Source organism: Elephas maximus, chromosome 4, assembly GCF_024166365.1.
Source record: "Elephas maximus indicus isolate mEleMax1 chromosome 4, mEleMax1 primary haplotype, whole genome shotgun sequence".
NCBI lineage: Eukaryota > Metazoa > Chordata > Mammalia > Proboscidea > Elephantidae > Elephas > Elephas maximus.
Window position 1 is genome coordinate 131,450,801 of NC_064822.1, and position 27,768 is coordinate 131,478,568.

The window sequence follows — 27,768 nt, forward strand, 5'->3', positions numbered from 1 at the left end:
CTTGATTTCAGTGCCCCTGTTTTAAGTGTTTATAACTGATTTGGAGCCAAGCTATATAAGTTAAATTGCCCTGGGCTAAAATAAAGAATGGAAACAAACAAATGAATGATGAAAACAGGCCAGCTAAAAGCCAAATCCTGTTATTGTTTGCTTCTGAAACAAAAGTTTTAAAAAAGTTACAAGAAAAGTGGTGGCAAAATTGGGTTATCACATAGCGATATGGGTATCCCAAATTCAAACAAATCTGTGCTGTATTACAGATGTATAAGGTCTTAGGTTCAGCAAAACAATATTGTTATATTAAAATTAATATTAGTAATTTTCACTGTTTTATTAATTTCACTTTTGCAGTTAAATAGTTGAATAAGTTATACATATAAGTGTATACCTAGTTTTCTATTTGTACATATTGGGTAGCTTTATAATAAAAATTATGTCACATCGGAGTATCCACTTTTTTTTTTTTATTGTGCTTTAGGTGAAAGTTTACAAATCAAGTCAGTCTCAAAAAAAAAGCCACATACGCACCCCCCCCCCCCGCCAGGCACTCCCAGCTGCTCTCCCCTTAATGAGACAGCACATCCCTTCTCTCCAGCCTGTACTCGCCGTGTCCATTCAAGCAGTTCCTGACCCCTTTTCCTTCTCATCACCAGCCAGGAGCCGCCACATAGTCTCACATGTCTACTTTAGCCACGAAGTTCACTCCTCAACAGCATCATTGTCTATCTTACAGTCCAGGACAATCCCTATCTGTAAAGTTGGTTTTGGGAATGGTTCCAATCTTGGGCTATCAAACGGTCAGGGTCCCTCCTCTCAGTCAGACCATCAAGCGTGGTCTTTTTACAAGAATTTAAGATCTGCATCCCACTGATCTCCTCCTCCATCAGGGATTCTCTGTTGTGTTACAGTGACGGGTGGTACCTGGGCACCATCTAGTTCTTCTGGTCTTAGGCTGATGGTCTCTGGTTTATGTGGCCCTTTCTGTCTCTTGGGCTCATATTTACCTTGTGTCTTTGGTGTTCTTCATTATCCTTTGCTCCAGGTGGGCTGAGACCAACTGATGCATCTTAGATGGCTGCTTCCACAAAAAATGTTCTGTATTACTCGAGTGTTATATAACTTGTATGGCTAGTACATAATAGAAATGCAATAAATGTTCACTGGCTCTGAATTTTAGTCACTATCTAGGTTCTCTGTGTTTATTCTTACTCTGTTGGACATACTCTGTGGTCAAACTAGGACAGTCACTTTCTTCCCCATAATAAATAGACCGAACTCACAATGAGGAGTTTAAGAGGATCTTGGACTTTTTTTTTCACGCACCAGGAGCCCCTTTGAGAATCTTACAGACTGTCTTCTTAGAAAAATGGATATATAAAAATATCACATACTTCTTAAAAAAGAAAATGAAGAGGACAGGCTCTAGCATTAGAAGACCCGGATTTCAATCCTACCTCTTTATAATCTGTGTAATCTAAGGTAATCTGTCTTTAAGCCTCCATTTTTTCATCTGTAAAATGGGGTTACTCTTGTTGTGATGTTATGCAGACTGAGTGAAATCATGCAATTATGGTGCTTGCAATTTAGTGTTAGTTATTACCAGACCAACATTGACTTCATACTTTATCTCTAATTACTGTTGCTGGAGATGTTCTTGTGCTGACTGGTTTGTTGCAGCTACTTTCTAGTTTCCAAAGATCTTGAACATATTCTCCCCACTGATTATCTCATTTTTTTGGTTGCTCCTTGGAGACTACCTATTTTTACAGATGATAGTGACCCATAAAGCCATTGGAGAGTAACAGCATATTTACTGCTGGGTTCAGAATATTAAATGGCTTTAATAGTGTCATGATCAATTCCAAAGGTGATGAGTTATAGACAGAAATTCAATATAAGGACACCGGTACTTGGAGGACAAAATAAGTTTAAAGAAGATCTACTACATACATGTAGCATATGATGAAATGGGGGAAATTACACTATTACACCTAAATCACATAGTTGTCTCGAGAACTAAATGACAATAAAACACAATACCTGACACATAACTGAGACACAATTCACAGTCGTTGCTTTTGAATAATGAATGACAAATGGATACTGAGTCAGAACATCACATTAAGATGAGATCACATTATTCTATTACTCTTAAAACTGGTTATATTAAAAGTATACAGTTACATTTATGTAGATCTGGAATACAATTAAAAAATTTACAAAGAGCCTGGGAAGAGTGGTAATAATGAAAAGCTCTGAAAACTCACAATTACAGGAGAAATCCTTATACAACAAACTCTAAGGGACTGACCAAATTCTTCTTTATTTTTATGGTCATTTTCGTATTTTAAGCTTCAAATATTGCTTGAAATGTATAGGTGAGAAGCTGAGCATAAAAATACTTTGGTTATGTATTTGATATAGCGTCACTATAGTCACCCTAACAGAATTCCACAAAAGGCTAAAGAGTTTAATAAAGATCCTAAATGCTATAAAAAGCTTTTATGACTTAACAATAACCTCAATCTGTATGGGTGATTTAGACCCACAAAATGATCTTAAAAAGTGTATAATGGAACATGTCCCCCTCTCCCAAATGATGGCATTATTAGAGATGTTGGCCATTTACTGTCAATTAAGTGTTACTTCAGTTAAAAGTAGAGTACATTCTAGTTTATGCTCTTATGATTCTATACAATTTCTAAAAATATGCACAGCTGAGCCTGTAATCTAATGTTTTATTATCTCTATTGAATTTATCACACAGATAGGGAAGGCAAGCCAAAGGCTTTAAATACAGATGCCATTTCTATTTCAAATGATCTCACAGTTGAACAGTAGTATAATCTGCTGCTCACTTTTCTTAAACCTTGGCAACTAAACGCATCCTGGTATACGTATTAATTAGTGAAATATCTGTCACTCTTAATGCACAGACTTGTGATCGTAACTGTTTGTTTAAATGAAACTGGACCATCTATGTCCTCAGAGCAAATTGCTAAAGCAGTTTTTCAGAACTATTCATGTTTAACCACATAATCCACAGGAGGTTCCTTTTTGAAACAAAATTCTCTTCAATTATTAACCAAGTTACTTACTTTTGATTTCAAAAGCAGCTGTTTCTTATGTGTACTGAACAAATGTGTTTAATTTTTTGTGCCAGACTTAACTTTGACTTCAAGCACTGTAATGTGGGATGGTTAGCAACAATATATTAGTGTTTCTATTTGACCCTTTCAGGACTGAACTGTATCTCCTTTTATTAATTTTTCTCTGAGCTGTGATAAATGCAGCATGCAGTACATTAGTCTAGGTGCAGGTTTATATGCTCATTTTTAGCTTTTTTCTTGTACCTTGCTGCATGTTCTACACATTGTCCTGAAAGGGTTTTACAAACTACATACCTGTAAGGTTTATTAGCAATAAGATAGGAAATCGAGCAAGTTCATCCCATAATTTTACAGGAAAAAAAATCTTTTCAGTCCATGAAAAATCTGCAATACTAGCAGTTTCAAGGAATAAATAAAAGTAAAATGCAAAAAAAAAAAAAAAGAAAGCTTTAGGTTAAATACAAAAAGTTCCTAACAGCAAGAATTTTTGAACAATAGAATGTAATCAACTTGAAGTGGTGGTTTCTACAGTGCCTCAGGCCCAAGATTTTAAGATCTATATATACTTTGTTGTCTTCTGTGTCACATTTTATTTGCATTTATATGGAACATGTTTTCCCTTTAAGTTCCTTGTTTAAAAAACAAGTTAACTTTCAGCATTTGCATGACCATCACTAAGGCCATCATTCTTTAAGAGGCACAATTTTTTCATTGACAGTTTTTTTCACTCCCAGTATCATTTATGTACTTAATGCTCATTCCCCCTTCTTTTTTTAAGATTTCAGTTCAATTTTCATTGCCAGCAAAAATGTCGTAGATCATTATACATGGTTTGTCAATACAGCTGAAATCAATTTACTGTGTTATATTTATTTAATCTGGTAACTTTTGGAGGATATTTTAAATAGAAGATATCTTATAATTAGTTCCTACATAGAATGTTTTAAGAAGGCCACAAACATGTATTTAAACATTCAACGAAGCTGATGCAGTTTAGAGAGCAGAGGATAAAATATTTTCTTTTGCATGTATGACGTGAGGAAAAAATAACTTCTTTCATTGTATGAAATCAATGTGAATAGGTAAAAACTTACCTCAAATTATTTTTGAGATGATCAGTAGACAAGTAATTTAAAGTAATTATCTTAGAAGTATGAGAGTGGCAACGTCAGGTGACAAATGTGGATATGATAAAACGTGTACTACATACCACTCTAGCGTTTCTTCTTTTTAGTGGATTGCCATGAGTCAGAATTGACTCAGTGGCAGGTAATCACCACCACCACCACTGCCACCATATATTTTAGCAATTTCTATCTCATAAGATAGATTTAAGGATTTCATGAGTTAATATCAGGGCTTCTGGTTCAAATCCCTGCTGGGAATTTGCATTTCTAGCAAGTTCCCAGGCAATGCTAATACTGCGGTTAGGGACCAATTCTGAGAACCACTAATAGAGCAGTGGTTCTCAAAATTTATTATACATAAGAATCACCTGAGATCTTGTCAAGCTGTAGGTTCTGATTCAGTATATCTGGGGTGGAAATGCAAATTCTCAGCAGGGGTTCGAATTGGAAAGGCCAGTTTGAAACCCTGATTAATATATAAGTAAAATGCTTAAATCAGTGTGTGGCATATAGTGAGCCTTAAACAAATGTTTCCTACTTCTGTGACTATTACTACTGTTTCTCCAAAATATTTTCCTTTAGTTCAATCATGTTACCATTGATTGCTCTTTTTTAGCATCATGCTGAACATACAATAAACGCTAAAAACACTTAATAACTAATAAACACACTTAGGACTAACCTTGTTCATTACAAAGCTATCTCTGGAGCATCTGCAAATCTGCTTTCCTAAGATACTGCGCTGAGGAGGACAAATCCATTGCTGTTAAGTCAATTCTAACTCAAAGCCACCTTAAAATAATCAATAAAAATACATGGTCTCTACTCTCAAGTTGCTTACAACAACTGATCAAAAAATTTTTCATTTCCTCTGACAAAATATTTTTTGAGAACTTATCACTTGCCAGTACTGTGCTAGAAACTGGGGAGAAAAAAATGAGACAATGTTTTTGCCCTAGAGCAGCTCATTGTCTAGTAGGGCAAAAACCAATTTTATAGAAAGGGTAAGTGAAAACAAAAGTGGGTTCTGAAAAACTTCACAAAAGATGAGTCCTGAAGGAAGATGTATTAGTTATCTATTGCTACATAACAAACTACCCCAAACCTAAGCAGCTTAAAACATTTATTATCTCAGAATCCAGAAGGGGATTAGCTGGGTGGTTCTGGCTCAAGGTCTCTCATGAGGCTGCAGTTAAGCTTTGGGCTGAGGATGGAGTCATCTTAAGGGGGCCTAAGGATTTGTTTCCAAGCTCACTCACATGGTTGTCGGCAGACCTCAGTTCCTTGTTGGCTGTTAACCAGAGACTTCATTTCCTTACCATATAGGCTTCCCCACAGGCTGCCTGAGTGTCCCCGTGACACAGCAGCTTGCTTTCCCCAAATTGAATGATCAGAGAGCGTACTTTGAGGAAGAAGTTCCAATGTCTTTTATTCCCTCATTTCAGAATCACACACTGTCACTCCATGTTACCCTATTCATTAGAAACCCCCATTCCACATACCATTGCCATCGAGTCGGAATTCAGAGACCCTACAGGATAGAGTAGAACTGCTCCACAGGGTTTCCAAGGCTGTCATCTTCATGGAGGCAGGCTGCCACATCTTTCTCCTGTGGAGCAGCTGGTGGGTTCGAATCGCTGACCTTTCTGTCAGCAGCCAAGCGGTTAACCACTGCACCATCAAGGCTCGTTCATTAGAAGCAAGTCACAAAGCCCAATCCACATTCAGGGGGAGGTGAATTAAGATCCATGTCTTGAAGAGAGAGGTATCAAAGAATTTTAGGATATATATTTCAAACCATTACAGAAGACTACAGGGAAATTTGTTAAGACATTTTGAGGCAAGAAATAGGTCAATTAAGGCAGACAGAAGAACACTGCAAAGGCATGAAGCATGAAACAGCATGGAATACTGGGATATAATCAGTAGTAGTACTTGAGGCTGCAAATGTAGGAAGGTGCTAGATCATGAAAGGCTTTATACCTCGGAGTTTGGACTTTTATCCTGTAGGTGATGAGCCACCATTAAAGATTTTATGCAGGGGAGTCTCCTAAGATGTGCACTGTAGAAAAATAAAAAAAACTCCTTTCGAAGTCTAAATAAGAGATTATAAGGGTTTGATTAAAAGAATGGCTAAAGGAATGGAAAGGGGAGGATGGATTCTAGACATATTTAGAATGTAAAAATGTAATTAGATGTGAAATGTAGAGAACAAAGATAAAAGATTTTTGGCAGATATAGACAACTGAGTACGTGGTGCTATTTCTCAGAATTATCCACTTATTTCTTTAAAAATAAAGATAAGCCCTTAATAATAATAATAATAATAATAATAAAATAACCAAACCCATTGCTGTGAAGTCAATTGACTCATAGTGACCCTACAGGACAGAGCAGAACTGCTCCATCAAGGAGCTGCTGGTGGATTTGAACTGCTGACCTTTTGGTTAGCAGCTGTATCACTTAACCACTGTGCCACCAGTGCTCCAAATAAGTATTATAAATCATTGTTATTCTATGAAAATTAAAAATATATACATGAATACACTAAAAACGATGAAAGAAAAAGTAACTGTACTAGTTCCTTCTGCAAGGTTGAATTAACACCATGTGCATATTCTGTTAGACCTTCTTTGTGAGACTTAAAAATTTTTGCAAAATTGGAATTTAAAACTTTTTCTTTGCACTTAACAATATGTCAATAAAAATTCCTCTACACCATTTTTAATGGCTGAGTACTGTTCTATTGTATGGATGTAGCTTAATTTATTTAACCAATCTCCTAATAAACAATGCAATAATGAAGATTCTTGCAATCTAATTGTTGCACACATCCTTTTTTCCTTGATATATTACTCGAAGAGGGACTGATAGATCAAATGCACATGGTCAAGGCTTTTGATATATCTGTTACCAAATGAGAAATATTCCTATTTACATTCTCAGCAGTATAAGCAGTTGTTTCTCTGAACCCTTTACAGTATTATCAAGACATGACCACTTATTAAAGTAACACCTGAAGACTAACTTAAGGTGTAACATGTCACTGATAAGTCAGGCTATTACACTTTTATATTATCACACAAAGTCTAAGATTCTTACATGTATTTTAGATGAGGTCCTGTAAGTCGCATAATAAATCAGACCCCTATTTAGTGGGAATTTCAACCCTGGATATTATATTGCAGTGCTCTTTCTGATATGCCTGTCTGCCTTACCAAGTTTTTTTTTTTTTTTTCCCTGTGATAACCACACAGGTTTCCCAGATAAGAGCATAAATTTTCATCTTCAAGGGCCAAAGCCTATGCTTATCCCATTAGTTTACCTGTTTTCCCTAGTTGCTTTCCAGCTAGGATTTTAAAATGGTCTTGAAAGAAACCTTTCAAGATACTGATTTTTTTAAAAGTCTATCTAATCTTAGATAATGATCTATTTTATTCATTCATTCATTCAATCAACAGCACTTATCTAACATCTACTATGTGTGAGGAATAAAGCAATGAACAAAACAGATGTAGTCCCTGTTCTCACGGAAATTACATTTTAGTTAGGGTGAAGGGAAACAGAAAATAAATAAAAGAACAAGGCAAATATAAATTATAAGCACTTTTAAGAAAATGAGGGGCACTGGTGGTTCAGTGATAGAATTCTCACAATACATGTTGGAGACTGGGCTTGATTCCTGGCCAAGGTACCTCCATGGGCAGCCATGACCTGTCAGTGGAGGCTTGTGTGATACTATGATGCTGAACAGATTTCATTGGAACTTCCAGGCTACAAAGAAAATCACAATGATCCAATCTGCAATCGATGAGAAAGCGTTTCCTTCTGCTGTGCATGGGGCTGCCGTAAGTCTGGGGGCCAACTAGATGGCAGCTAGCAACATTAAGAAAACAGAAGGTCATGTGATAGAGAATAAATGGGAAGGAAGCAACTTTAGGTACGGTGGCCATGGAAAGTTTCTCAGATATGATATTTGAGTTAACACCTGAAAAATAAGAATTAGCAAGTGCAAAGACCCTGAGATGGCAAGCCTATTAATATTGGATTTGGTTGAGAACAAAAGACCCAAATGGTGGCTTTAATAAGACAGTTTATTTTCTTCTCACATCAAAACCTGAAGGTAAGGCGTATAGGGCTGGTATGGTGCTCCAATTCAGAAAGTCTTCAAGGATCCAGGCTCCTGCCAGTTTATAGTTTTGCCATCTCTAAAATGGAAGAATTTGCCTATGGCCCAGAGATTCAAATGCTGTTTTATACAGGTTAAATTGGCAACTAGCATTCCAAGGTGTTGGATATAGGAAGAGAAAAAGAAGCGAAGGACTAAAGGTGCATACCAGCTTTTAAGGATGGTTCTGGAAAGGTGCCACATGACATTTCTTTTATATCCCATTGGCCAGAACCGTCACATGGCTAGACGACAGGCTGGAAAATATAGTTAGTGTTCATTCCTGACAGTCATGTGTCCATACCCATTATTATGAAAAAAATGGAGGAATTTTAGGGGACAACTATCAGTCTGCTACAGACTGGAAAGAACTTAGTATGTGACAAAAATAGAAAGGAGGCAATGGGAAGGATAAAAACAAGATGAAGTTGGTGAGGTAGGCAGGAGCCAAATTATACAGTCTTAAAGACGATGGCAAGAAATTGGGATTTAATTCTCTGTACATAGAGAAGCCATCGGACAGTTTTAAACAAGACTGACATAACCTATTGATATTTTTAAAATAACCACTCTGGCTATGTAAAGAATGGTTTGAAGGGGTAAGAGGCAAAGTGGAAGCAGATAATGTGGATTCTGCAGTGACCCAGCAAGAGAACACAGTGACTGGGACAGGGTGGTAGCACTAGAGGTGGTAAGTGGCTGAACTCAGAGTATATGTGTACAATTAAGGTGATAGTACTGGCTAATGAGTTGGATGTGAGTGTGAGGGAAAAAGCAATCAGGGAATTCTAGTTTTATGTGTGACCAAGTGGGTGAATGGTGGAACTACTTATGGAAATGAGAAAGATTAGGGGAGCCATGAACAAGGAGATTTAAACGTTCCGTTTTACACAAATTAAATCTGAGATGTCTGTCCTTTCTGTCCTTTGCCATAGTAAAATTTTCATTACTGTCCATTTCTTCTACAGCTAGTTATACACAAACTCATTCTTCCTTTAATAACATTCTTTTTCTTAATCTAAGTCAGTAGTTTTTCTATAAGGGGCAAAGTAATTTACCTTATGCATATTTTGAAAATAAACAAAACACATACTCATAAATATGGACTGTTTAACACTATCTACCAAATGGGCAAACACACTTAACATTTGCAGTGAAGATGAACTTGTTAATGGTATAGGACAATTAAAAAAATGCACCATTTATTGACTGCTTACTAGAAAGCCAGAAACATACTAAGCTCTTAACAGATGTTAACACATTCAATATCTAGAACCACTCTCTAAGATACGTATAAAGCAAACTTTACAAATTTGTAATAGATGAGAAAAACAAACCAAACCCACTGCTGTTGAGTCAATTCTGACTCATAACGACCCTGTGGACAGTGTAGAACTGCCCCACAGGGTTTTCAAGGCTATAAATCCTTACAGAAACAGTCTGTCACATCTTTCTCCCGAAGAGTGACTGGTGGGTTCAAACTGCCAACCTTTCGGTTACCAGCTGAGCACTTAACCACTGTGTCACCAGGATTTCTTATGGCACAACAGGATAATTAAAAACTTCTTCTTTGACAAGGTTTAAAGTAAATTCATCCTAAACATCATTTTCAAACGAGCAATAGCATCAGTGTATTTTTTCCTCACACTTCTTCCCTACACATTCAACGTCATGAAAATGTTTGCTGTTCTTTCTCTTTCAGTGATATACCCAAGGTAACAAAATCCTCATGCCAGCTTTGTCTCCTTTGGAAGTGATTTCTCTAATTTTCCAAAGTTTATACTATTTAAAATTCATGCTTTTTTGAATAAATATAGGGAGGTAAGAATAAAGTCCATCTTTTGGGCTTAAGGTCAGTAAGTAATGCTTGATACCCACACTCACTGCCGTCGAGTCGATTCTGACTCATAGTGACCCTATAGGACAGAGTAGAACTGCCCCATAGAGTTTCCAAGGAGCACCTGGAGGATTTGAACTGCCAACCTCTTGGTTAGCAGCCGCAGCACTTAACCACTACACCACTAGGGTTTCCACGCTTGATACATATAGGCATATAAGCATATTTGCTTTTTATCATTCCTTTTTATGTCTCGGTATTATTAATGGTTATATTTTTTTAATTAATAAATTCAAACGCTCAGTAATGCTAGGTATTACTAAATATCTTTGTAGATAAAGGCATATTTGGTCTTTTAACACACAATGTTATGGTAATAGATGCTAATAACATCAAAAGAGGAAGCAGAATACGTAGGAAGAAACGGGATGTAGGGTAGAAGGGAGCGAAGGACATAAAGAAACAAATGTTCTTCCTTGAATTTTCCTGAAGTTAAAAAACATGACGTTTAATGAAATGAATAATTGGATAAAACATTTTCTATTGGCTACATGAGCACCATTTGGAATTAAAATAAATTCACACGATATCTACTGAAAACATCTTGCATTTCAAAACATAACAAAGTTATTCTTTGTTTTATAGTATGCTTATTTTTCTTGCTATTTATGTCTGAAATGTCCTTGCCGTTTAGTGACAAATTTTGAATTGGATTATAGTGACTTTGGGGAGAGATTTTATATAACAAACAAAAACTAAAGTAAAATTTTTATTTACTTCAAATTAACTGTACTTTACATTTATTTGGAAATCCTGGTGACGCAGTGCTGAGGAGCTACAGCTGTTAACCAAAAGGTTGGCAGTTCGAATCCACCAGGTATTCCTTGGAAACTCTATGGGTAGTTCCATTCTGTCCTATAGGGTTGCTATGAGTCAGAACTGACCGGACGGCAATGGGTCTTTTTTTTTTTTTTTTTTGGTTTACATTTATAAATAAATTCTATCACTCAAACAGAAAGAAATTACAATTCTCATGTTCTGGAACTAAAGAATTCCAAGACACACACGCAGAGGGCCTTTTTCTTTCACTTTAAGTCCAAAAATGTCGAGTAACTATAAAAGAGAGAGCGTTTACCGACACACAAAGGAATAGAGCGCGATTATTGCAAGGAAAACAAACTTAATTTCACTTTTGAGCAACAATTAATTTCCAAGAAAGCACAGACTGCTGTTGTGCAATTTCCTCCAAAGCCACCATAATTACAAACGGTCTTGCTGATGGCCCAGTCACTCAAGCTTACGCGGAGACGGGGAAGTGGGGGCAATTTGTTGTTGTGCGCCCTGGAGTCGATACCGATTCATAGTATGAGTAGAGGCTAGACAAAATGCTATAAACCTAACTCAGCCGCTGCAAGCTCACAAAATAATGCTTTTAAAAACCTGCTTTCCAATATACTTCCTCCCACCACGTTAAAAAAAAAATAAGGGTGGCGAATAGAAAACAGCAATGGTTTCGGCAGAGAGGAACTCACTTCTCAGGAGGTGACGGTGAGGTGCTGCGGATCTCTGGATGTGCGTGCACAAGCACCGGAGGCTCCAGGGGCTGAGGGAGGAAAACGGGACAGCGATCAGGTTTGCTTCAGGTGGTGGGAGTGAGGAAGGGCCCCACTCAAGGCGGACGTGGGAGGGCGGAGTGTTGGACACAAACACAAACACGCTCCACGTCCCCGAGGAGGGCGGACCGATGCCACCTCACCATTCCCCGCCCCTGGACCCCGCGGTCCCCCTCTGACCTACAGCCCGAGCCCAGTGCGAAGCGACCCGGTCCTAGGAGGGCATTAAGGCCGCAGAGGCCCCCGCTCGCTGTAACGGCCGCGAAAGAGCCTCCCACGGAAAAACAAAAGACACGGCGGAGGCCGCGGTGAGGGCGATGGGGTAGTGAAGCGCTCCTCTCCACCTTCCTCTGAGAGCGCTGGAAACTGCCCACCCACCCCATCCTGTCGGGTCGGCAATCTATGCTCCCACCTTCCGCCGCCGCCTTGAGGCAAGCCGGAGCGACGGGGTCACGACGGGGGTCAGAGGGTAAAGGTCTTGCTCCCAGCAGCCTCCGCGGTGGATACGTCGCCATCTTGGATCCGCGGGACAAGAAAATTCATGCGGTGAGTTTTTGGCAAATTTTCGGAAGTCTGGCTGCGGGGCGCGCGGCGGGGGCGGCGGATTCGGGGCCCCCGCAAGGCGGGGGAATGCCTCGGGGCCGGGCCGGTGGCGTCCGGGGTCCGCGGGCAGTGTCCCGACCCACCGCTTCCCGTTGCTTTTGTCTAGGCTCCAATCGAGAGAGGGAGAGCGGAGCGGGCGGGGAGGGGGGTGGCGGCGGTGGAGGGAGGGAGGGGGTGTGTATACGGGGTGGTGGTGGACGGGACGTAAAGCGTCGCTTTACTCAGGCCGCTGCCGCGGCAGCTCCGGAGCTTAGGCCGAGTCCCACCCGCGGGCAACCGGGCTTTCCCTACACTCGGCTCCCGCCAGCGCGGAGGAGCCGCCGCCGCGCTGCTTCTTGGGGAAGACAAGAAGGCGGCCGCGGCGGTGGCCGAGGAGTCCGGGCTAGCTTTAGACGACGCTACCGCCTTCCTAGCAGCTGCCGCGGTCTGTGGCTCTTCCCAGCGTCTCACTACACGTACATCGTCCGCAACTTGTGTGTTTCTGTGTTTAAGATGAGGGGCATTGGACTGGCTAACGGGTTGCAGGCCTTAGGGTACCAAAGGCTGTAAATGGTGGAGGAGGAAGGAGTGCAACTGTGATGCCTGTGCCACCGCATCGGGAGGATGAAGCTTCCGTGGTGTCATAGGGACTGAGTCAGGATGATCCTCTGGCGGCGGAGGAACCCGAGACGATTCTGCCTGTGAAAGTTGCTAGCCCTCGGTTTCCACTTCCGCCGGGGCTGCTGCTCGTCTAGCTGTCTTGGGTCTAACTTAAAAGTTAAACGAAAGAATGAGTGGGGTTAAAGGCCCTCTTAGTTCTTAGTTGAGGTTCTGTGGGTCCAGAAGAAAGCTTCGTAACTCTAGGTAGCTATGTTCCTCAGCGAATGCGAATTGTAGTTTTCTTTCGGGAAAGCATTTCCTAGGTTTTAAAGTAGGCATTTATCTCAGGCCCTGTGGGTACTATATTTCCACCACAAAAGCGTAATATACGGGTGCCATCGTCTCGGAAGGAACCTAAACATCAACTTCCTTCCAGTCCTAGGAGAAACCATCACTTTTCAACATCCAGAAAAGGGGTGCAGCACATTTTCTTTTTTATAACTCTTGGTCAAAGGATTCTACCTCATTTTCAGTCATCTAAACGGTTTCTAATCATTAGATACATTGGTATCAACCCTTAGATTCTTGGCTAAATGGTAAAAAGTACTGAGTTAAAATCTGTTCATGAGGAAACTAGGTTTGAAATTGGAGTTCAAAGTTGGACACATTTCCTGTCATGGTTGATATTAGGAATTTCTAGAACTCTGGAGTCATAGGTGCAACTTTTGATTTGCCTTTGAAGCATCATAAGCAGAAATGAAAAAGTGTGGGATGGGGTAGAAATTTAAAAATACCTGTTTTTTCATACCCATTTTATGTTGTTTGGGAATGCTTGGTATATTTGACAAGTTAACTCTCAAAGGTCACCGAGTACATCTCGTTTGCAATTTTGGAAGGTAACTGCATCCCAGATTTAAAGGGTTGATACAGAATCTCAGTGCACTGAAATGATTGTCTGCTACGTTCAGATCTCTTTCATTGAAGTGTTTCTTAATGGACCAAGATCATTAATAAGTTTTGTATGTTGAACTTCTGTTTAGTTTGTAGTTCTTTTGTTATACTAGATACTAAAGGAAAAGCAAGATACATTTTAAAACAAGACAACTCCAACTCTGTCTGCTTCTTACTTGTCTGTAATATTTTCATTTAGTTTTAAAACGGCGTTTTTTTCCTTCTTTTTTCAGGGGGCATGAATTGCGGTGATTTCTGTAAACTGCTATTTTAGAGAGGAAAGGAAAAACTTTCACGTTTTTGCATTCTAATTAATGATGTATCAATACCAATAAGTTAATGTAAACATTACTTGTTGGCAAAATCCTTTTGTTCTACGTATATAGTGTAGAGATCTGTGACCTAATCTGATACCCTTGGGGAATGAGAATTGCTTATATGTTCAACCTAGCAACAGATAAAACTTTTAACATTTTTTTCGGCTTCTATTACACTTGCGTTTCAAAGTAAATTTATGTGGTGGAAAAATGAGGGCAAAATGCACAAGTGTGAGTGACTTATACCCCCTTTTGAGAAGGAGTCCTGGTGGCGCAGTGGTTAAGAGCTCCGTTGCTAACCAAAAGGTTGGCGGTTCGAATCTACCAGCTGCTCCTTGGAAACCCTATGGGGCAGATCTGCTCTGTCCTGTAGGGTCACTATTAGTTGGAATCGACTCGAAGGTAATGGGTTTGGTTCGGTTTTTGGTTTTATTTGATTAGTACTGATGTTGAAGATAATATAAAACTCAGAATGATATGCCTCCCCGTTTTTACTTTATAACTTTGAACTTTTAATTTACTTTTTGATTTTTCAGAGATGCTTTATCATTAGTTATAATCTGAAAATTCTCTTTGTTCAAAAGTGAATAAATACTTTAGATTTATGAGTAAATTTTCCCAGAAGTGCTTCTAACCCAGTTTTTTTGGTTTTTACCTCTTCAGTAGATACTGATATTAAAAGTACTTGTATTTTGAAAGACCATTACAGAATTTTTTAAAACCTATGAGAGGTTATAATTTTACTGTTTTTAGGGACAAATTTGCTTCATAAGATTTACTGATAATATGAAAAAGTAAAGAAAATGATGCTGCATGTGTATGTATGAAATACTGAGTGGATACTAATAGACTTGTAAAAAGAGCTTGGTTTATAATTTGTTTTTTTTTTTTCCTTTCAAAGCAATGTTAAATGATAGCATTTTTTTTCAAGTGTCTTAAAAATTTTGACTGTAGAAAGCTTATTCTGTTACGGTCACATATTTAAAAGCAGACTCTAACAATCCCATGTACCTGCCCTAATAGGCATTTGCTGACAGTTTATGCAAACAGCAATACAGTCTTAGGAAAAAGATACTACTAAATATTTATGATTTTATTTATTATCTGGACCTCTAGTGGATTTTGTAACACAAGGATAGGAAAGTTTCAGAGGCGGAGTTAAGATGAGTTGCACCATAATATGTTAATACAGTTAGGTTCATATCAATGGATCTAGTGCTATGATGGAGTCATTCTCCTTAATGGTACAGGTGATTGTTTTCCTTACTAAGGATGATTTCTACCTGCGATACTTAAAGGAATTGAAATTCATTATGACTTGTACTAGATATTTTGGGAAGTTACACTAAAATCGATGTTGCAGAAAGTCTGTTGAAAGAAAGAATGGAAGCTAGGGTTCTAAATTTTTTTAATTTTATCATTTTTACTTTGGTTTTGTTCGTTGAATCCTTCCTCCGTTTAAATAGTACTTAGGTTTTTTTCTGTTTGGCATCCTTTGATTTCTCTTTTAAAACTTGCATCTTATTACCGATCATATGATGTAGCTTGTTCGTTTATTTGGGTGGGGATGTCCTAGAAATAAAATTCCTAGTATGTTTTTCTGACAGCTTGTTCTCTGAAATACAGATGCAAATCGCTAGGTGTATCGCTTGGAGTATTCTCTATTATGAAGTAATGCAAAGATTTACAATGGTTATTTTTTGTTAAGACTTTTTAGCTTATATAATATGGAAATACAAAGAAGTGAGTTTTCTAGGAGAAAATGATATATTCACCTTTCTGAACACTAACATTTTGTATATGGTACACTCAGGATGTAAGTCTATTTAGATATAGTTAGATATATTGGACATGTTTACCACTTACCCTGTAGGGTTTTCTTTTCCTTTGCATTCATGGGTATGTTTTCCTTTGTGTGTGTGTGTGTATTTTAACTCTCTTCTCCATTGCTTGACAGACTTCTTATTCTTCACAGCTCAACTATGGTGTCATATTCTTTACAAAACCTTTCTGATATTCCAAATCCTTCTTTTGTACTGCCTTTTATTTTTGAAACTTCTGTTATTGAATGTGTCACACTTTATTGTAATTTACTGTTCATCCCCATCTCCCACTAATAACCTTCACTGACCAGTGAGCACCTCTGAGAGGTAGAGATCTGTCTTATTTAGGTTTATGTTTCTAGTGCCTTCTATGAGCCCTGGTGGCCTGGTGGTTAAAAACTTGGCTGCTATCCGAAAGACTGGCAATTCGAATCCACCAGCCGCTCTTTGGAAACCCTATGGGGCAGTTCTGCTCTGTCCTATAGGTCACTGTGAGTTGGAATCGACTTGACAGCAACTGGTTAGTGCTTTGTATAATGCATAGTATGTAGTAGGGTCTTAATAAATATTCATTAAACTGATGCCAGATTGTCATTTGACCCTTCATGCTGTCAGAGTACCTTGTTTCCAATCCAGAGTTCATAAGCAACAAATTGGGAAAAAAAGGTAGAGAGGAGAACATCTGTGTTCCTTTTTTGAATCCTTTCCTAGAGTTTTGCCTCTTGCCTGTCAGAAGTTAGGTAGGTAGTGAGCTATTTAAAGAAAGCATGTGTGTAGTGAGTGAGGAACTGAGGGAAAGATGTTGTAAATAAAGTGATTAATACCCTATTTGGCTTTTGGCAGAATGTTTAGGACTGTGATTCTCGCTGTATTCAGTGTGCTAACACCATGGTTGAAGGAGATAGTTTTGTATTTTTATATAATAATGTATATTTACCAGGACTTAACATACACTTCTATTAGATTTGGGCTTTTTGAAGTTAGATTCTATGTTGTTTTCACCTTTTTACTCTTAATGCCTGGCCCTGTGCCTAGTACAAAGTAAGAGTTCTTTACCGCGAATACCATTCTCCTTAAGGAAGTTAGGTGAGATGAGTTAACGTATCATAATTTACGGGAGGTCGAAAATCCAAAAAGCTTTGAGAAGTAAAATTTTTTTTTTTTTTAAATAAGCATGGTGCCAAAATCCAACTTCAAATGATAGTAGCTTGTTTATCATCTTTAGTTGTCTCTCTCAACCTTATTTTCCAATATTTTGATAAGGGAAGTGTTGTGTTTGATCATGGGTTTTGCCTAGATCACTCTGGGGGGGGGGGCGGTATCATGATATATATATATATGTATTATTCTACCTTTCTAAAATCTGAAAAATTCTAGTTCTGAGAAATGCTGTAATGTGGTCTTCAAGGATTTTGGATAAAAGATTGTGCTATGGTGTTGTGTCCATTTTAGAGATATAGATATCAAACCAGGTTAAATGTCTCCTGGAAGATGATAGAGATGCTAACATTTTCTTATATTTTATTTGCTTATATATTTTCTAGAGACATTTAACTCACAAACACACAGACAAAAAAATTTGATCCAGTACTCAGGACGCTAGTACTTTCTCTGCTTTTACTGAAAGGAAATGTTTTTCCTTATTTGAAAGTAGATGGGAATACAGACAGTAAAATTTTACTCTGCCAAGTAATGACAAAATAAACAAGAGAGAATTATGTGTCCCAGCAATGTAGATAACAGTGAATAGACTTGCTTTTTTTTAAAGCTTATATTACTATACCATTTTTCCATTTATATATCTGGATATGGAAATATAACTCCATTTTGTATCAGCATCTGGTCAAAATGTAATCCTGATTATGTAATACAGTATGTTTGAGAGAGGGACATTTGGTTTCATGTCATATCTGGCAGAAATGTTTTTGTGTTACTTTTAAAATTGCAGATTACAATGCTTATCTTGTATACTAGTTTGTGAATAGTTTTTTGTTTGTAAAGGAATCTTTCATAGATTAGTAAACTGATAATATTCAATAAATTTACTGTGCCATTCAAAGGACCTGATTCCTTTTGGCTTTATATTATTAGTACCAAATATTTTAAAAATGCTTTGTAACTTGTTAAGTATTTTCATATAAAAAAACGAAAAAACCCATTGCAGCCGAGTTGATTCCGACTCATAGCAACCGTAAAAGACAGAGTAGAACTTCCACATAGGGTTTCCAAGGAGCAACTGGTGAATTTGAACTGCTGACCTTTTGGTTAGCAGCTGAGCTCTTAACTGCTGTGCTACCAGGGCTCCATACTTTCATATACATTATCTCAATATCATATGATTGTCACTTTGATGTTTACTTTTTAAAGAAGTTTAAATTGCAACATTAATATTTATAAAAATAGAAAAAAATAAAGCTGTTTTGAGTAATATGAAAATTAGAAGTTGGAAACTATGAAGGCTGTTTCTGTCCTTTTAAATTGGACTCATCATCCAATTTGTTTCTTATTTATTTTAGTGCTACGCTATAGAGAAAATTCTGATTCTCAAATTAAGTAGGTGTAAATGGAAATTTTTTTCATCCTATCTGATCATCTTGCAGATTCGAGACACTTAATTAAATTGATATAACCAAAACCAAAAACCAAATCCAGTGCCATCGAGTTGATTCCGATTCATAGCGACCCTATAGGACAGAGTGGAGCTGCACCATAGAGTTTCCAAGGAGCACCTGGCAGATTTGAACTGCTGACCCTTTGGTTAGCAGCCGTAGCACTTAACCACTACACCACCAGGGTTTCCATAAATGGAAATAGAAGCAGTAGGAAAATACTTTTTTCAAGCTTGACTTTCTGGCGATAGCCAACAACTGCTCATGTTTTTAAAAATTATTAACATGTTAATAAAAAAAACTACCCGAATCTTATATGAGAATATTATTAAAATGAGAATAAATGATAATCTTGTATCATATTGATGCCACATATTACAGGTTTACTTATTCCGTACAATCCTGTGAGGAAACCATGTGCGGAGCAGACAGTCCTTGAGCTTTTCCTTGATTTTTGTATTATGCAGAGTACTGCTTTAGGGGTTGTTATGGATTGACTTGTGTCCTCCAGAAATATGTGTTGTAAATCCTTAACTCTTTGCCTTTGATTATGATCCCATTTGGGAATGGGTTGTTTTATGTTAATGAGACAGGATTAGTGTAGGGTGTGTCTTCAGTCAATCTCTTTTGAGATATGAAAGAGATTAAACAAGCAAGCAAAAGCAGCAGAGATGGGGGAAGAGAGATGCCGAGGCACATGAAGATCGACCAGGAGCAGAAGCTTACAAGAAACAAGGACCTTCCTCCAGAGCCAACAGAGAAAGAAGGCCTTTCCCTAGAGCCCTAGAGCTAAGCACCCTGAATTCGGACTTCTAGCCTCCTAAACCAAAGAAAATAAATTTTTGTTAAAGCCATCCACTTCTGTTATAGCAGTACCAGATAACAAAGAATTTGTTATAGAAAAGTGGGGCTCTAACAAATTCATACAGTGTGTAAGTGGTTTTGGAATTGGGTAATGGGTGTAGGCTGAAAGAGTTTTAAGGTGCCTAATAGTAAAAGCAGGAGCCCTGGTGGCACAGTGGTTAACACGATTGACTGTTAACTGAAAGGCTGACCGTTTTGAAACTACCAGCAGCTCCGTGGGAGAAAGATTTGACAGTCTGCTTCCATAGAGATTTACAGCCTTGGAAATCCTATAGGGTTGCTATGAGTCAGAACTGACTTGATTTGATGGCAGTGGGTTTGGAATAGTAAAAGCCTAGAGTGCCTAGAAGAGATGGTTGGTAGAATTATGGATATCAAAGGCAGCTCTGGTGAGGGCTCAGAAGGAAGTGAAAAGAGCTATGGAGACACTCTTATCTTAGAGAATATATGGTGTCAGCAACAGAATGTTACTAGAAAGGGGGCCATTGAATGTGCTCTGGTGAGACTTTAAAAGAAAATGAACATGTAATTGGACAGTGGAAGAAGGGCAGTGGTTTTTGTGCAGTGGCAAAGAACTTGTCTGAATTACGTTCAGATGTTTGGTGGAAGGACTTTGAAGTGATTAACTTGGATATGTAGTTGAGGAGATGTCTAAGCAAGATCTCAGTGGGGCTGTCTGGTTTCTCCTTGCTGCTTATAGTAAAATACGAGAGTAAAGAAGATGGACTTAAACATGGACTGTGCAAAATGAAAACAAAACTTAAAGATCTGGAAAATCCTGCAGTATTAGACTAAGGACACGTGTCCTAGAATGTTCACTGAGGACATGGCTATACAATCTTTTGTTTAAGAGGTTAAGCCTGTGGCTGATGGACCTAACCAAGTACAGCAGAAAATCCATCAGTTTAGACTGAAAGGGACAGAGAAATGATGAAAGAAAACTGTCAGCCCCTTGGAATTCTACAGGCAGGAAATAGGCCAAAGGACATACATCTGTTGTCCTCCAGGAAAAGAAAAGGACCATCCCTAGAGCCGCTTGGGGATCAGCAGAACTGTTGGAAGGAGCAGAGGAAGCTAGGCCTTCTGGATCTCAAAGGGTGGGGCCGTAGCCTCCTAGGTTGCAAAGAGTCAAATCTTTACCAACTTGGTTCTGTAGTGTTTGGCCACCCAGAGCTGAGGGGGCAGGGCTGCCACACCCAAGGGACAGAAGCACGGTGCCTGCTGGGGCTGAGAGTGTGGGGTTGCCATTCAGAGGAACTAGGAGAATGGGGCCTCCAAAGCCAAGGGAGCTGAGTTGCATTCTCAGTGGGCCTGGAAGGTGGAGCTGAAGCCCAGGGCTGAGGGGCCTCAACCCAGAATCCAGAGAGCGTGGCCAACACCAAGAGTCTGGACAGTAAGGCCATTGCCTAGGTGGTCTCAGAGAACACAAGATAATTTTCAAGCCTCGAGAGCTAATCTAAATTGTTGTTCTGGGTTTTGGATTTGCTTGGTGTCCATTATCCCTTCCTTCCCTCCAGCCTCTCCCATTTATAATGGAAATGTATATCTTGTGCTGGTTCCTCCATTGTATTTTGGAAGAAGATAACCTGTATTTTAGATTTCACAGGTTCACAGATGAAGAGAATTTTGCCCCAGGCTAGAATATGCCTAACACTCCAGGATGAAATATACCTAATGTCTCACACATATTTGATTTAGATGATTCAGAAGATGAGATTTTGGACTTGGAGTTGATTTAAGACTTTTGGGACGGGGTGAATTTATTTTGCATGTGTCAAGGACATGAATTTTGGACAAAATGTGGACGGGGTATAGTTTTTATAATTTCATGTGAATGAGCATGTCTAGCTTGAGTTTTAAAACAATTAGAGCTATAACCTTCTAATCTATGTGCATTTATGAGAGATTCTAGGCGTATTCAATGACATACCAGGCCAAACTTTACAACCTGGCAGCTGAGATGGTAGCCTTCAAAGAATTTAAATTTGGTGTGTAATGTACTTATGTGTACATGTTATTTGTGTGTATGTGAGTGAGAAAGAATCACATATCCTAAAATACGTGTAAAACAATTATATTCAAATACTTCAGGGACTTCTTGAAGTATCCTGAATAATCTAGGGTGTTTCATGGCATAGTTTGGAAACTATGGGCTAGATGATTGCTGAGGTCACTTCCAATCCTAAAATTCCATGTTTTTAAAAAGTCAGACTTTTTCTTCTCACCAGGGATGCGAAATTCACAGAATTTTCTCCAATGGCATTTGAATATAAGTTGCTTAAGTTAAATTTTAAGCTGTACTGGTTGGATATTAGCATAGTAGATGTTTATAGCTAAATTCTTTTGTAATTTGAATATTCTCTGCTAGACATTGTTACAAATGCTGGGGATATGATTGTGAGCAAGACAAGCCTTGTTCGAGGAGCTAACACTATAGAAGGGAAGACAGATAATAAGCAAGTAAATTAACATGATTTTAGGTAATGGTAACTACTAAGAAGAAAATAAGGTGGGATAAGGGTATAATGATTGATTAGGGATGGGAGGAGACTGTTTTCAGTAAGGTGATAAAGAAGGACTTCTGTGGAGGTGTCATTTCAGCAGAAACCAAAAAGAGAAAGCTAGGCAAAAATCTGGGCAAATGGTTTTCCAAGTAGAAGGAATAGAAGGCCTAAGATGGGATCAAGTTTAGCATGTTTGAAGGTGATGAGAAGTTTTATAAATCATTATGTAGTGCTTTTTACATAAATTGGAATAAATCTCTAAAGGTGTAAAGAGATGATTAAGACATAATACTTGTCTTTTAATTGCGGGAAATATTGTGAGGCAGTAATTTATAATAAATTTTATAAAGGGCTGCAGGGAAGAGTTCCCTGACCAGGAAACGAACCCAGGCTGTGGCAGTGAAAGCGCCAAATCCGAACCATTAGACCATCAGGGAAGACAGCTTCCTGGGCAACTGACTAGAAGAAATCCTTATTTATGCCTATTCCCAGGGAAGGTGATCCAACTGAATGCAGAAATTATAGAGCAATATCATTAATATCACACACAAGCAAAACTTTGCTGAAGATCATTCAAAAACAGCTGCAGCAGTATGTCGACAGGGAACTGCCAGAAATTCAGGCTGGTTTCAGAAGACAACATGGAACCAGGGATATCATTGCTGATCCTGGCTGAAAGCATAGAATACCAGAAGGATGTTTACCTGTGTTTTATTGACTATGCCAAGGCATTTGACTGTGTGGATCATAACAAGTTATGGATAACATTGCGAAGAATGGGAATGCCAGAACACTTAATTGTGCTCATAAGGAACCTTGACATAGATCAAGTAGCAGTTGTTCGGACAGGTCATGGGGATACTGATTGGTTTAAAGTCAGGAAAGGTGTGCGCCAGGGTTGTATTCTTTCACTATACCTATTCAATCTGTATGCTGTGCAGATAATCTAAGAAGCTGGACTGTTTGAAGAAGAACAAGATATCAGGATTGGAGGAAGACTCATTAACAACCTGCGTTTATGCAGATGACACAACCTTGCTTGCTGAAAGTGAAGAGGACTTGAAGCAACTTACTAATGAAGATCCGAAGACCACAGCCTTCAGTGTGGATTGCACCTCAACATGAAGAAAACAAAAATCCTCACAACTGGACTAATGAGCAACATCATGATAAAGAGATAAGACTGAAGTTGTCAAGGATTTCATTTTACTTAGATCCACAATCAACAGCTATGGAAGCAGCAGCCAAGAAATCAAACGACACATTTCATTGGGTAAATCTGCTGCAAAGGACCTCTTCAAAGTGTTAAGAAGCAAAGATGTCAACTTGAAGACTAAGGTGAGCCTGACACAAGCCTTGATATTTTCGATTGCATCATATGAATGAGAAAGCTGGACAGTGAATAAGGAAGACAGAAGAAGAATTGACACCTTTGAATTCTGGTGTTGGTGAAGAATATTGAATATACCACAGACTGCCAAAAGAACGAACAAATCTGTCTTGGAAGAAGTACAACCAGAATGCTCCTTAGAAGTAAGGAGGACGAGACTGTGTCTTACATACTTTGGACGTGTTGTCAGGAGGGATCAGTCCCTGGAGAAGGACATCATGCTTGGCAAAGTACAAGGTCAGCGGAAAAGAGGAAGACCCTCAGCAAGGTGGATTGACATAGTGGCTGTAACAGTGGGCTCAAGCATAGCAACAATTGTAAGGATGGTGCAGGACTGGGCAGTGTTTCGTTCTGTTGTGCATAGGGTCACTATGAGTTGGAACAGACTCAACGGCACCTTACAACAACAACAACATAGGGAAGTGGGATTTTTTTTTTTTTTTCGTTAAGATGCCATGAAAATGCTTACTGGATCAGATGAAACTGTGAGTCTGTCTGTATTAATGGAAAAGTATAAAGGAGGACAAACTTTTTTAATTCATGAAGTTACGCAGAATAATAAAAACATCTAAGAAAGAATTTTTAGTTGTGCAAAATTTAGATAGCGAGCTTTAGATATTGGTAATGATTTTTATGTTCAATTAGATTTGGTTGTATAATTTAAACATTGCTGTGTATCATGCACTTTAAAAACAGGTTCAGTTTTTGTGGTGCGTGATGTGGAAACATGCTAGAGAAGAGCAACAGTGTTTGTGGGAGTTAATGAGGGGGTTTCTGGGAGATAATACTGGAACTGGGTTCTCTAGAGTGATTTGGAGTTCACTCTGTAGGGGAGGTCATGGAAATAGCATTACAAATGCACGCAAGCCTGGGAGAATATGCTTGATTTGGCAAATGGCAAGAAAATCCCCTGAAGTGGTGGTTGGAGTTCTGGGACCTCACAGGAGAGGTTGGCTGAAGGAGTGAACTGGCTGTATCGTGAGGCCTTTATCTTATACATTGTGAGGAGCCATTTACTATTTTTGCCCTCAGAGGAAGTGATATTCAGATTTGTGCTTCAGGGGGAAATTTTAGATTCCATCGTCAATCTGTAATTAAAATTGCAAGCTTGATGTTGTGTACAGATATGCGCCACGTGACATCCGTTCAGGCAATGTCCAACCGGGTGCATGTCTGTGATCTCATAAGGTTCTAATAGAGTTTAGAAATTCCAGTTGAAGAATGGATCGTAGTGTATGTACTTTACTAAGTACTGTAGATCTTATCTTTCACTAGCTCTCCAGGTCCGGTGTCAGGAGCGGTAGGTCCTGGCGGCATCCACCCTATGGCTACCTGTCCACTTGTGCTTGCTTCAGGCAGGGACCATACAGATGCTGCAAGAGCTGCCAAGAGGGATGCCTTGTGAGGCTGGAAATAGCATTACAAATGCACGCATTTGTCTCACTTGGCCAGGGCGCCCTCTGTGACATGCCCGAGACCCTGTGATGGCAGCTGCCAAGCAGTCCTAGCTGCTGTGTTGGTGAGAGGAGGAGCCAGGAAGGTGGCTAGGGGAGGAGATGAAGGTAAAGGAGGGGTGGGCACCATTAGGGGTGGTGAGGAAGGCAGGCTGAGAGGAAGGAAGGGAAGGGAGCCAGCAGCCTGCCTAGAGGTGGCCAACTGGGCAGGAAGTGCTTGAGTCAGCGGGGGCCTGGCATGGCTCTCAGAGACTGGGTGGTAACCACGGAGGACCAGTTGTGGCAGAACCAAAGGTTTCTTGCAGTTCCTTGGCGTAGTGGTGGTGGCGCAGTCCCAGACCTGCCCGGTGACCGTCCTGCAATCCCCTTTCCTATATATAACGTGGTGTTCATACAACATCCAAATCACATAACATCCTATTTCACATAATGTATTGTGGACATTAAGCTATGAGTATCTGTGTTTTTTTTTTTTTTGAAGGATTATTTTTCTCCCCATTAAACAAATTGAATATTTTGTATTCATATTAACAAGGTTTTTATTTATTAAAAACTGTATGAATTTGAAACTTTGTAGTTTGTTTCTTCCAGAGAACTTACTCCTTACATACATAAACCAGTAGTTAAAATTTTTACATTAGTGAATAGAATTTGTTACTTAAGTTTTGGGGCAGGCAGTTTGAATGTTATCATTGCTGTGTGCAGTCCAGTTGATTCTAACTTATAGCGGCCCTGTAGGACAGAGTAGAACTGCCTCACAGGGTTTCCTAGGCTGTGTTACAAAAAAAACAGGAGCAGGTTAATAGGTCTTTTTCTCCTGCATGAACCACTGACCTTTCAGTTCGCAGCTGAGTGCTTAACCATTGTACCACCAGGGCTCCTTTGAATGTTATTATTTGACATTATTTGCAGGCATGAGACCTAACATTGCTCGGATAAATTAGAATAAAACAAATTAGCTATGCAGTCATAGAAGTTGATATCTGTATTATTGTTATTGTTAATTGCCGTTGAATCAATTCCGACTAATAGCGACCCCATGTGTACAGAGGAGAACTGCTCCATGGATTTTTTTTTAAGGCTGTGTGACCTTTTGGGAGCAGATTTCCAGCCTGTGTTCTGAGGCATCTGTGGGTGTGTTCGAACCACCAACCTTTCAGCTAGTAGTGAAGCACCTAACGCTTTGCTCCACCCAGGGACTCCATTATATTTATTACAAGTGCTTGTTTTAAAATGCTAAGATGTTTGTGTGTGTATATGTATTGCTCAAAACACGATAACGTAAGACTTACGCACTTATTCTAGGTTGCTATCATTAGTTTTTAATCCTAAAATGAAAAAAACTCAAGTGTTTGTAATTAGAAAGAATTGATAGTATTGTGATTATTTTTTTATTCCCTAAGAATGCAATTTGAGCAAATTATTACTTTGATAATATGCATTATGTACTGCTATCACAGCAAAAAATTCGTTCTACCAAGATGATTTGGAGCTGCTTAGGTCACCTAATTGTCCATTTAGTCCGGTTTTGGCTAAATAAAATGGAGCTGATGATAGCTATCGTATTAAAGAGTGTTGTATTTTGTTGGGATTTTACATGATGTGATTAAAGAGTCTCTGGACTTAACCAGCTGGAATCGGAATCACAGATCCACCACTTTTAACTAGCTGTGTGACTTCTCCCTATATTTCAGTTTTCTCATGTGAAAAATGAGGTTAAATAACAATACCTCAGGACTGATGTAAGGAATAAAGGTTATTTTTTTTGTTGTTGTTGGACTTCCTGTATTAAGGATAAGCTTCTGAGACATATATGAAAATTAGCCGCAGTTAATTCATATTCATAAATCAGATTTGTCAATGAAAAGAAGAATAATGCGGCCTTGCTTTTTGAGTCTAGATATGTTTTTCCTACCACAGATTTTGTTTAGGTGACATTCTGGTTAAGTATTTTGTGTAATATTTTGAGTAACGTATAAATAAATCTTAGTATTCCCCTATCTATAGCACTTGGCACAGTGCGTGACACCTAATAAGCATTTAATGATTTCTTTGTTAAATGGGCTAAATCTAATAGGAAGAGCACCAGCATTCAGTATCTACCACTTACAACCTGAGTTATATCTTATTCTCTATAGCAAATTTATTAACTTTTTGTATGTCTCAGGTTTCTTTCCCTTAAAATGGATAAAATATTTTCTCTTGTGCTCTTTTATAAGTATGATCATGTAAAGCATCTGACAGTAGGTTCTTAAAAATATTGGTTTCCATTTCTTTTCCTTTATACGAGTAAATACTTCTAATTTTCAGAGAAAATACTAAACATGACACCTATCAATTAATTTTTGAAGGTTGAGAAAATCAGATCATTTATCTACATTTGTGTGTATGCTTATCCTTAATGGTGAGGTAATATGTTAGTTTGGAAAAAATACAAAGAAGATTGGTTCTAGTCTGGGCTTCATAAATTTATGAGCTATGTGCCTGGCAAATCAATTAGTATTGAAAGCCTCAGCTTTTTAGTCATTTATACTTCCTAATGGATGACAAATGAGATGATAGCAAAGGTGTTTAACTGTAAAGCATGTAAAAGTATTATGATAATGATTTTGATACGATAATGGGATTCGAAATTATTAGTGGTTGTAATGTTACTAGTAGATTTCTAAGTCGTATGATTCATTCATTCATTTACTTCATGATGCTGCATTTATATGGTTTCCCATTTATGTATTTTTATTAAAATCTTACATAATTAAAGTTTAACGTGGCTTCTTGAAGTTTCGTGAGATACAATGATTCTACTATATGTTCATCAT

At 38.5% G+C, this 27,768-nt stretch overlaps 1 protein-coding gene across 4 annotated transcripts in view; it reads left to right on the forward strand.

The window, feature by feature from the left end:
• Positions 1-12,036: 12,036 nt before the first annotated feature.
• Positions 12,037-27,768, forward strand: part of CNOT2 (CCR4-NOT transcription complex subunit 2) — a 158,534-nt gene continuing 142,802 nt past the window's right edge. For 3 of the 4 annotated variants that reach the window (XM_049883878.1, XM_049883877.1, XM_049883876.1), the window contains exon 1: positions 12,038-12,401. Coding sequence is in view for 1 of the 4 variants with exons in the window: in XM_049883876.1 (XP_049739833.1) it covers positions 12,397-12,401 (5 nt within the window). In the remaining 3 variants the exon portion in view is untranslated. Of the gene's footprint in view, positions 12,402-27,768 lie in introns of all 4 variants that reach the window. The other variant, XM_049883880.1, reaches the window with a different exon arrangement.